General features: G+C 39.4%; 4 protein-coding genes across 7 annotated transcripts in view; 1 reads left to right on the top strand and 3 right to left on the bottom strand.

The window, feature by feature from the left end:
* Positions 1 to 576, bottom strand: part of Mp20 (muscle-specific protein 20 transgelin) — a 2,626-nt gene extending 2,050 nt beyond the window's left edge. The window contains exons 1-2 of the mRNA XM_018024544.2: positions 547 to 576; positions 143 to 354 (exon numbers count right to left, since the gene is read on the bottom strand). Of these exons, the coding sequence (XP_017880033.1) occupies positions 143 to 354; positions 547 to 576 (242 nt within the window). The remainder of the gene's footprint in view (positions 1 to 142; positions 355 to 546) is intronic.
* A 1,877-nt stretch (positions 577 to 2,453) lies between these two features.
* Pfdn5 (prefoldin 5) lies at positions 2,454 to 3,299 on the bottom strand. Its single transcript, XM_018024545.2, has 2 exons — positions 3,005 to 3,299; positions 2,454 to 2,893 (listed from the first exon to the last, which is right to left on the bottom strand). The coding sequence occupies exons 1-2, from the start codon at positions 3,207 to 3,209 to the stop codon at positions 2,613 to 2,615; spliced, it is 486 nt and encodes a 161-aa protein (XP_017880034.1). The 5' UTR covers positions 3,210 to 3,299; the 3' UTR covers positions 2,454 to 2,612.
* Positions 3,300 to 3,382: 83 nt separating this feature from the next.
* Positions 3,383 to 6,770, top strand: Bap60 (Brahma-associated protein 60). 3 transcript variants are annotated; one of them, XM_018024551.2, is made up of 7 exons: positions 3,383 to 3,489; positions 3,968 to 4,102; positions 4,318 to 4,493; positions 4,811 to 5,141; positions 5,221 to 5,418; positions 5,637 to 5,895; positions 6,018 to 6,770. In XM_018024551.2, the coding sequence occupies exons 2-7, from the start codon at positions 3,989 to 3,991 to the stop codon at positions 6,422 to 6,424; spliced, it is 1,485 nt and encodes a 494-aa protein (XP_017880040.1). In that variant the 5' UTR covers positions 3,383 to 3,489; positions 3,968 to 3,988; the 3' UTR covers positions 6,425 to 6,770. The 3 variants fall into 3 exon arrangements, with proteins under 3 accessions (XP_017880040.1, XP_017880038.1, XP_017880039.1); XM_018024549.2 differs by having other exon boundaries at positions 4,796 to 5,141; XM_018024550.2 differs by having other exon boundaries at positions 3,384 to 3,489; positions 3,971 to 4,102; positions 4,796 to 5,141.
* A 211-nt stretch (positions 6,771 to 6,981) lies between these two features.
* Positions 6,982 to 10,535, bottom strand: part of LOC108624935 (protein phosphatase 1 regulatory subunit 14B) — a 6,023-nt gene continuing 2,469 nt past the window's right edge. Inside the window, exons 2-5 of one of the 2 annotated variants that reach the window (XM_018024552.2) lie at positions 10,297 to 10,514; positions 10,134 to 10,223; positions 10,021 to 10,062; positions 6,982 to 9,854 (exon numbers count right to left, since the gene is read on the bottom strand). In XM_018024552.2, coding sequence (XP_017880041.1) covers positions 9,813 to 9,854; positions 10,021 to 10,062; positions 10,134 to 10,223; positions 10,297 to 10,503 — 381 coding nt within the window. In that variant the 5' untranslated portion in view covers positions 10,504 to 10,514 and the 3' untranslated portion in view covers positions 6,982 to 9,812. The remainder of the gene's footprint in view (positions 9,855 to 10,020; positions 10,063 to 10,133; positions 10,224 to 10,296; positions 10,515 to 10,535) is intronic. The other variant, XM_018024553.2, reaches the window with a different exon arrangement.

Below are 10,535 nucleotides of genomic sequence, written 5' to 3'. Positions count from 1 at the left end.
TTACATTAATTTATATTAATTATTAACTGATCGACATTAACATAATTAAACCATATAAACTGATATAAAAATCAAAAGCTCCTTTACTATATAAATGATAAAAAGAAGTCATTAATTATTTTTTAATACTCGATCCACTTACGCGTTGATGTTCTCCATCATTTTGAACTGACCACCACCGGTGTTGACCTTCGGGATAGCGCCGGGAGAAAGTTTGTTCATCAGCGCGCAGAGGACTTGTCCGTCCCTAATGACGTCCTCGAAGGCTTCACCGGCGGGGAACTTGTTGCCCAAAACTGACTCGATCCATTCCTGGGCCTCGCGTTCCTGTTGCGGGTCACGCTTTCCAGCGAGCTGTAATAAAAATCGAGAATATTGAAAAATCATTTTGACACTGAGATCTAATCTGAATAGATGAGCCCGCGACACTTTTAAGATTCCAATAGTGGAATGTATCACCAAAAAACAAAAAAAAAATTCACGATTCACATCAGGTTTCTTAAGACACTCGGATGTATAACGATGCACAGAACCTCGTGTTCATACCTTGGCGCGCACTTGACGTTCGAGAGCCATGCTTGTATCCTGTCGTGTATCTTGGAGAGGACTAAAGTGCTTGCTCGGAGGGTCGGTTCCTCTTATACCCGAAAATGGTGGCGGCAACCGCGGCGGCCCACACGCTCCGGGGAGGAAGAAGCTGTCCAATCTCTGTATCGGAAAAGACGACGCGCCGCACACGTTTCGTCTTTGAGACGTAACTACATGTGGAAGTGCGTGCTTTCCACGATTTTCGACGAGCTAATATTAGCTGGTTACTCAGTTGGACAGGAGGTAACACGTAGGATCTCCAAAATCGCTGCTGCCAAGCCGTGTCTCCATCGAGAAACGAGAATTCGTTCCATACGACCTCAGATTTTCATTTTAAATTAAAAAAAAAAAAAAATATTTTGTCAAGCTTCAAGAGGTTTTTCAAAAAAATAGATCGAATATTTTGTTCTTTTTTTAATTTTTGGGTACGTCGTTTGGTTCCCTTCGGTAGAAAGTGGGTGGTGATGGATCGGTCTGACTAATTCTAGACTATTCTCCTTCCGCCTTTACTCCGTTTCCTCGATGCAGTAATTTGAAACTATTTCAAAAACTTTCCTCGGTAGTCGTTACCCAGCGATGATGAAGGACAAATGATCCCGCGAGTCACTAAAGGCTGTTCGGAATGTTCGAGAGAAAGAATGTTCGATTGCGCAAAAGTTTTCTCTTTAAATAACTTGTATATGGGTCGAGTTATTATTATTTCGTTGATCCACTTTTTGGATTTGTGGGAAAAAACAAGAATATGGAAGATTCACTGGCGGGATCATTGGCTATTGACTCAGATTTAAATATAATCGCGCGCCTCTCTCGTATTTCCGCGCGGAATCTTAGAATTATTCTAAATATTACGAATGCCATCGAGTGATCCGTTGTTCTTCTCAACAAACGCTGCAGTGCGGCATTGCTTCCAATATTAGCTTAAAATTCAAACCAGAATCGGTTTTTTTTATCAGAAGAAACAAACCAAGTTGCTTCCTAAAAATCTAATAGTTCGAATAAAATTACAAGAAGGCCAGTTCGAACTGCTTGGATTTTTCAAGCTACCCGTTTCTTTCAAATTATAATAAATTACCTAATCTCATGTCACAATTTCTATACACTTGATTAAAATCTATTCGACAAAAATCCGTTCTACTATATCAATTATACTGATTTATTAAATAGTATTTTAATATTAAATCAATTCTGTAAAATTATAGAAAAAAGCCAGAACAGAAATTGGGTTCCTTCGAACTACGTGGCTTCTTCAAGCTGTTCAATTCTTTAAGATCGAATTTTATTTAAGCTGGGTATAACTCAGTTTTTCCAAGCACTCGTCCAGTTCTACGGTGCAAGTGCAATCGTGATCGTAGAAATTGATATAGAAACCTGTTTCGAGTTTGCAGCACGTTTTACGATGCAGTAAACGCGGGTTATCTGCATTTCAGAGGATATTATGATTAACTGATATTTTCCTGAGAATTCACGTTCCGAGGTATTCTATTATTATCCTCTATTTATAATTCATTCAATGTTAGCAGGAATTCGTGGTATCGAGGCAGTTATTGTCAAGTTCCTCAGTCATTTCTCATCATTCTATTCAAGGGCAGAAGTAATGACAAATTTCTGTTGTTTTAATTTTTAGTATAATTGATACTTTAATTAAAATAATAATTTTCCTATAAAGGAATTCGTGGTGCCAAGTCAGTTCTTCAAACTCTCTGACTTCTGTAATTCTCAATTTTTAGATCACGCAGTTGACATAAAATCCGTGGATAGGATTTATTCCAAGTCTTAATTAATGAAATTATTAAACAGTTGATAAAATATCGAATCCGATCATTTCCTTTCGCGGACACACGTGAAAAGAATCGAGTAACACAAAGTAGCATTGAGAACATACTAATAAATTTAATCTCCATTGAAAAGTCCGTGTAACTATTACAATAGCATAAGTAAAATGCAGAACATATAGTATAATCTAACGACGATACAAGTTTGTACAAATAAACGATGCATTCATTTGAATTTCATGAAACATCATTTTATGCACGTTCGGCTTCTTCTTTCGGCATCTGATTTTGAAGTTTCATTTCTATCACGTCGACAGTCGCGTCCCTAACTTTGCTCTTCTCGAGGCCAAGCTGTTGGATCTTTTCCATCTGTTCAGTGACGTAAGCTACCCTCCTGTCGAAATAATCCTTAGCATCAGCGATATTCTTTTCCGCGTAATAGCCAGTCCCGATATCGATCAATACGTTATTCGTTTCCACGAGTCTTCCAGCCACGTACATCGACCCAGTCAAAGGTACAAGAATCTCATTGCCTGGAACAAAAATCGTCAATGTCAATACAAGCCTCCTAACCTATAATAGAATACTAAATGAAAATTCGATTCCTGAAGAATCATTCAAATAACTTAATGACCGAATCCTACCTTCCATTGACGGGTTAATCTTCTCGAGGCACGATCCCGACTCCTGATATTTGCTCTGAGCGATTTTCAATGCTTGCAACGAGTCTTGAAACACGCCAAGTTCTTGATCCAATTGCTGTTTTAAAACCGTCAGTTGCTGAAGGTTCAACGTCGTTAAATCGACCTGCTGTAAATGCGGCGTGTCCGAGACAGTTCCTTCCGACATTTTCGTCGTTTTTATTATCGCAAATAGCGGCCGAAGAAAATACCGAAAAAGAGTCACGTTTCAAACGTGTGTGTATATTGTGTTTATGTTTGGGTGGAAATACTAGATTTCTATAGTGGACTCATATAGGGATGTGTATAGCGGCCATAGTGTTAGCGCCGTGCTACGCTCGAGCTCGGGGGCTCGGGGCTAGTAAACCGAATCTTTGCACGGCATCGTCGTTATTAATACGTAGCAAACCATAGCAAAGGGCGAGAAGTGTACAGAAACTTTAGGAAACGTACGTTCTTTTTTCTATATTATTCACTGACTTTTTTCTTATCCTCTTTATTAAATCTTGACGGAAGATCGTCAAGTTCGTCGAGCGTCCCGAGTGGGACCAAGTGTTGTGATCCTTTTTACTAAGCTGGCTGAATGCATTTTAATATCTTTTATAAATCACTGTGAACCGTTCATTGAATTCGTTTCATCGATTTCGCTCCCCTCGAAATTACGTGATTAATAGACAAAAATTAAGAGCAGATAGTCTCACTTTAGAGGTTATGTTTTTGTTTTCTCGTAAGAATTTCGTATTGAAACAATAATGTTTCTTCGTTTAGTATTACAGAATTGAACAGTCTTGTGTAACGATTTGATTTGAATTAAGTTTTTTAATAAGGAATCGTTTAACTCGATTTGATATCGTTAGGCTATTTCACTTTGTAATTGGGAATTCTTCAAGACTCGTGTGAATGAAACGGCTGTTGCTTTTTGTTCAGTAGGATAATTTGGTGAGGAACATGGCGCAAAGATTCCCTGTGCCTACCGCAGGGAATAATGGGCCTCCACCTCAGAGGTATGCTGCATCATCTGTGCCGCCAAACCTGAGGCAGTACTCGAATCCAAATTTTCCTGTGAGTACACATAGTTCGTAACTAGACTGCGGATTTTTATGCGAAATAAAACTATCCATCTAAACAATTTTAGAGAATCATTTGACACATTGAAATATTTAGCTTCAGATTTTCTAATAGTTTGATACTAGAATTTTTTTATAAACGCAATGAATCTGCAGTCTTTTGAATTCTAAGAACTGGCAGTGAATCGTTGGATTATTTCCGATCTGTAGATGCAACAAAGGTCTGGGTTCACTCCTCCTCCACAAATGGCAAACGCTGGTCCTGGACCAGGTAGCATAATAAGGGCGAGTCAGCCCTATACAAATATGCGACAAGGTCCGATGCCGACTCCACCGGTTGGTAAACGAAGCGCGGATCAACGAATCCCAATGTCCCAGCAGAAACCGTAAGATGCATGTTTTCATTTTACATCTGTGTTTGTTCTATTCACTTTACCCATTAATGCGTTATTCATTGTTTTCTTTACTTTCTGATCGAATTACTGTAATTTGAATCATTGATTTCTGATTATGATTTTCTATTTAAATATTGCGATGCATCAATTGATTTATATGTTCGATTTATCGTTCGTTTGATAATTCGTAATCATCAATGCGGCGACTCACCAGGAACATCATTGCATTTCACAAGCTTCAAAATTGGTTTTATTGATTTTTGAATCTATGATTTTTACATAAACTCATTTAGGTATTTTTGGAACAGTGATTTTTCACATTCCACATCGAAGAAGAAGAAAAAGCTGGCAGACAAGATACTGCCGCAGAAAGTGCGTGATTTAGTGCCCGAGTCGCAGGCCTACATGGACCTGCTCGCGTTCGAACGAAAATTAGACGCGACGATAATGAGAAAACGGTTAGACATACAGGAGGCGTTGAAGCGCCCGATGAAACAAAAAAGGAAGCTGCGTATATTCATATCGAACACGTTTTACCCGGCGAAAGAAGCCGGCGAGGGCGAGGAGGGATCCGTCGCGTCTTGGGAGCTCCGTGTCGAAGGAAGACTCCTGGACGACACGAAAAACGATCCCAACAAGGTAAAGGTTCAACGCGGGGGGGTGGGAGAGGTATAAAGAGAAACTAGGGCTCGGTTATCTACAAACGGTCGACTTTTAGGTAAAGAGAAAGTTCTCTTCGTTCTTCAAAAGTTTAGTTATTGAGTTGGATAAGGATTTGTACGGTCCTGATAATCACTTGGTCGAATGGCATCGCACGTTGACAACTCAAGAAACCGATGGTTTCCAAGTAAAGAGACCCGGCGATAAAAACGTTCGGTGCACTATTCTCTTGCTACTCGATTATCAACCCTTACAAGTAAATTTCTTCTAAGTTCTTTTGGCATTTGTCGAGGGTGTGCAAGAATATTCGTAACATCAGGTGGACTCGATTGTCGGTTGAAAATTCATTTAGGAGTCGATTAGGTTCGTAGGATCGTTTCCAGAAATTTTGCAGGACTCTGACAATCGCGTATTCTCGCACAGCCTGTTGAGGATCGAATAGGATTTGTCTTAAGATGAACGTTTCGATTGCAGTTTAAATTGGATCCTAGATTAGCGCGGCTTTTAGGTGTTCATACACAAACGCGGCCGGTTATAATATCCGCTTTGTGGCAGTACATAAAAACGCATAAGCTTCAGGATAGCCATGAGAGGGAATTCATAAATTGTGATAAATATCTGGAGCAGATATTCGCGTGTTCGAGGATGAAGTTCGCGGAGATACCTCAACGTTTGAATCCGCTTCTGCATCCACCGGATCCGATCGTGATTAATCACGTGATCAGCGTCGAAGGTATGACCTCCCCGCTCTCCTTGCGGTCTCCGATCGATCCCCGTCCTTCATCATCCGGACTTCCTCTGAAGCGAATCATCCAGTTTCTCAAATCAAGAACGTTTATTTAAATCACGATTCAGGCACGGAGACGAAACAGACGGCGTGTTACGACATAGATGTGGAAGTGGATGACACATTGAAGACTCAGATGAACAATTTCCTGCTGTCCACCGCGAGCCAGCAAGAAATTCAAAGTCTGGACAACAAAATCCACGAGACCGTCGAGACGATCAATCAGTTGAAGACGAACCGGGAGTTCTTCCTGAGTTTTGCCAAAGACCCGCAACAGTTCATCAACAAATGGATTATCTCGCAGACGAGGGACTTGAAGACGATGATCGACGTGGTAGGGAATCCCGAGGAGGAGCGCAGGGCGGAGTTTTATTACCAGCCGTGGGCGCAGGAGGCCGTGTGCCGGTACTTTTACACGAAGGTTCAACAGAAGCGAGCGGAGCTGGAGCAGGCGCTTGGTATCAGGAACTCTTAAGCGGTCACGATGACCGCTGTGTAAAGTATTTATATCAACTCCATTTCTTTTTCTTATTCTTGATCCAATTGGAAAATCGATTGTCGCCACGATTTTATCGCGACAAACGACGCTGCACCAGCGGCATAATTAAACGACGTTTTAAGAGGAATCAACGGATGTAAGTTTATTTACGCGTATTATTCAATCTTATTGACTTTACTCAAGCCCTGATCCATTTTCGGAATAGTCTTTTTGTACGAGGACACGCGCGTTACGGATCAAGCTAAACGCCTAAGCAGTAGTAGTAATTGTGACACCCGATAGGAATTCTGTATAATATAAATAAAATGAATCTTTGATATAATCTACCCCTTATTATTGAAGGATGTCAGGGAACGAGGTGAAAGATAAAGGCCGACTTTTACTGTCCGCTTCTTATTTTGTGCAAGTAAATACAATTTGTTACATAATCGGTACATGTTGATGTAAAATATGATTTCCTCGCGGAAACGGCAATACCGCCAGTACGAAACACAAGGAACACGAATCCTAAATTTTCTACTGTTTCTTTTTTCTTTTTTTATCCCATTTTACGTGAAAAAAGTCTTTCGTTTCATTACTTTAAAGATTACCATAAATATTGACATATCTTCTGAAATTACGTCAATTTGTTTTACTAGACACTTAAGCATTTCCCGTGAACGTTCGACCGAGGAATCGACAGTCTCATCGTTCCATCATTGCACACACAAGAATTCCTTAGCCATTTTAATCTATACGCGAAGCCGGAACGATTACAAAACGTTTCTCCGCGTGGCATTACACGAGCAAAAAGCACTTGACCCGACGCGACGTCTCTACATATACTGACAAAAAAAAAAAAAAAAAAAGACAAAGACAAAAGACCATTTTACCCGGTGATAAACTTTTCCAAAACTTCATAGTCGTTCATATTCATTCTCACGCGAAGCTTGCCTCGCGGCTATAATCACAAGTGCACCAATTGATTGTATCGTTTCCTAATACAATAAACTCTGATTAGAGTGTCTGACGCATTCGTTTTGATGACAAGCGTTTTAACTCCGGTCCCGTGATTTTCTTCAGCTCGAACGAACACGTCACAAGATTGCCGCTTCACGAGCTCTCAAGGTTTATTGTATCGGTATTCCAGAGCATCCCTAATCTTAATTACACATTCACATATATTTTTTTTTACCCTCGTACAAAGTATATCTTCGAATACACATAATCGGGTAACGAGAGTTCAACGGAATTTCGTTTTAATCGGACACAGTTATTATTATTATTATTATTCGTCTAAATTGCGGGTGTCTCGCCTGGGAGTCAGGGGAGTGTAGAAACACGATCTAAACACATTGTCTTATGCCCAAATTTACGAAGATCACACGAATCTCTGTACACTGAAATATATCTCGTAGATGAATCCATGATCTGCTAAGATATTTATATTAATTGTTTGGATAAAATGCATTGCACGCGGGGTCGATAATGCTTACAGAGATCGTACGCCTTTTCTACCGCGACACACGAGGTAGCCGTACATACTCGGGAGTCATTCTTTACACGATAATGTATTCTGTTATGCGGGTATTGCTTTCTTACATCTCTATTCGGCGTTGAAACGCGAAGTGTTTGTATTTGTTCGATGCTACAGACAAAATTTCTTCGTACATTACACGTCCGATGCTCGAGCCATTAATTAACATCCGTTTAATCAACCGGAGTTTAATGTACGTAGACTTTTTTTCTTAATCTCTTATCGTACTTATTCTTCGCGCTCGTGGGTTTGTTTCTTTTTAAGAGGAAGGTAAATTCCATTTGTGCAGTCTTTCCGTTTTGTTTTTATCTTCTAAGTAAACGACGCCGAGATACATCGGTGCAAGAGATTCTTCGAGTTACCCGGAAGTTCGATTAAGTTCACCTCCTTCCTCTTTTACAATTACTATGGATATATTTCGCACGTTAAATGACTGTCGAGTAAAGCGTATAAATGTCACCTATAATTGCGTCTCATATTTTTTTTTTTTTTTTTCTAAAACGAACGCCGGGATTTGTACTATAAATTATCATTCGATCGAAACGAGGCGTTGAGAACGGAGTGGGATCCTGCATCGATCCAGTTTCGTCATCCGAACGACCGCAACGCGTGTGTATAAATAGAAATTTAAAATCTTGAAATCAACAACACGATTATATATAAAAGTCAACAAAGTTCAATTAAAAGATCGCCGGACACATTAACGTATCATTCTAAATTTGGGAATGTCTCTTTATATATCTTCAACGGCATAAACTGTATATAACAATTAATCTAATGTGTTATTTAAAAAGCAAGATAACAGCGATATGACAAAGTTCACAGGGGCAGCTTCTTAATTTGCCTCGTTTTAATTCGATAAATTTTTGAATACTGATCGAACACCGGGGCAACAACGATAGGTGCCATTTCCACGTTTTAATTATTTACTAATGCCAGTGACATCGTCTGGAACACACACACATACACGCTTTAATTATATTATATCAGATTCATTTTTTTTTTTTTGTTCATTTTTCTTTTTTAATTCGTTCAAGCATTCGATGCGTAATTCTTTTTCATCCTCTAAAATAAATAAAAAATGAGAGAAGTTAATTCGTTACGCTAGAACACAAGGGATCATTGAATCGTTTTAACCCGGTCTCAGGATTAATTCGATGAACATAGGATATGCATTAGAAATTATTTGGTATAGTTACACAGTGTTTGGAAGTGTATTGTTCTTTTGTTTCTCGTGTGGTCTTTTTTTCCCCCCCTTCTTTTTTAGTTCGTTCTTGATTAAAGACAAATTATTGTTACGAACAATGGAGTAGAGAATGCATACAAAACTAGAGTGTGTAGAACAGATCGTTTTTTTTTTTGTTTCTTGTTTTCTACTTGTACATCACACTGGATGGATCGTACAGCAAGGCAGTTCCGAGTACTGTGAGGTTTTCATTTTTTTCACCATTTACTTTTTTACTCTGATATGCGATGCGCACATAAATAACTAACGAAGTTAGCCGTTGTACTGAGATAAGTCAGACACTAATGCTTACGATTTCAATATGAAATAATATTTATACGCTAGAATAAAAATGTGCAGAGTCATTTGATGCTTTCCTCGTTTTTTTTTTTTTCATTATTTTTTGTTCTTTTCCCCATTTTTCAAAGTTCGATCCGAGTATAATTGATAGATTGGCATTCATTGTTCGGCCGGTCGCGCGGCCCGCGTTTTAAGGCTTGAATTATGTCTCTGACTCGTTCCAAATCTGAGCAAAAATTAGTTCTTTCGTGTTGGTTTTACTTTGAACGCTTCGAGAAAGTCCTTGCAACACACGCGAGTGTTAATGAGAACGAGGGAGTTCTTCAAAGTGTTTTAGCTTTTTCGAGTAAATCGTTAATGAACTTCTGAAACATATAAACAGAGGCACGTGAGAGACGTGGACGGGTCGCGTTAGTGACGAACGGAAAAGGAATTACTAATTTACTACGACTTCGTTATCAATTAATTAAATTAGTCACTGTTTTAGGAAGTTAGCAACGAAAATCCAAAGATATCGTATTATCTACTCACGTTTACGTCGTGCGGTGGCTTCTTTGTATCAACGAGTAGTTCCTGTAATAGAGAAAACGAATCATCATTGGAATTCACGTTATCTCGAGCGTAGACAATGCGCAGTCACGTACTTGCAAAAATCTCCGTCTGTGATCGTCGCTGTCCATGTCTAGGAGCTCGTCTATGTCTATTTCAACCTCCCGATTTTTTCCACTTTCGTTCTGCGAATTAATAAAAAACAATAACGATATCGTATATACATTCAGAGCAGATTATGATTCTTATGAAACTTACTACGGATTCGTATAATTTCTCTAGCTCGTCGAAGAGCCACATCTCGACCGCGAGCCTTTTACGTATAAGGGACATCTGATGCGACCCGTATTTGGCCGTAAGGAATTTCTCCCTGCGCTCCTTCACTTCTCCCTTTTCACTGAAAGCCACATGCAAATTTGCACGCGCCGGACTGCGTTCAGCAGTAAGTACTCCGCCTCCTTCCATTATAAAACTACCTGACAATTATTTATTTATTT

This window comes from Ceratina calcarata, unplaced genomic scaffold (assembly GCF_001652005.2).
Source record: "Ceratina calcarata isolate Rehan_Ccalc_2016 unplaced genomic scaffold, ASM165200v1 scaffold336, whole genome shotgun sequence".
NCBI lineage: Eukaryota > Metazoa > Arthropoda > Insecta > Hymenoptera > Apidae > Ceratina > Ceratina calcarata.
Note: the sequence above shows the minus strand (reverse complement) of the source record. Positions and strands in the feature narration are given on the sequence as shown.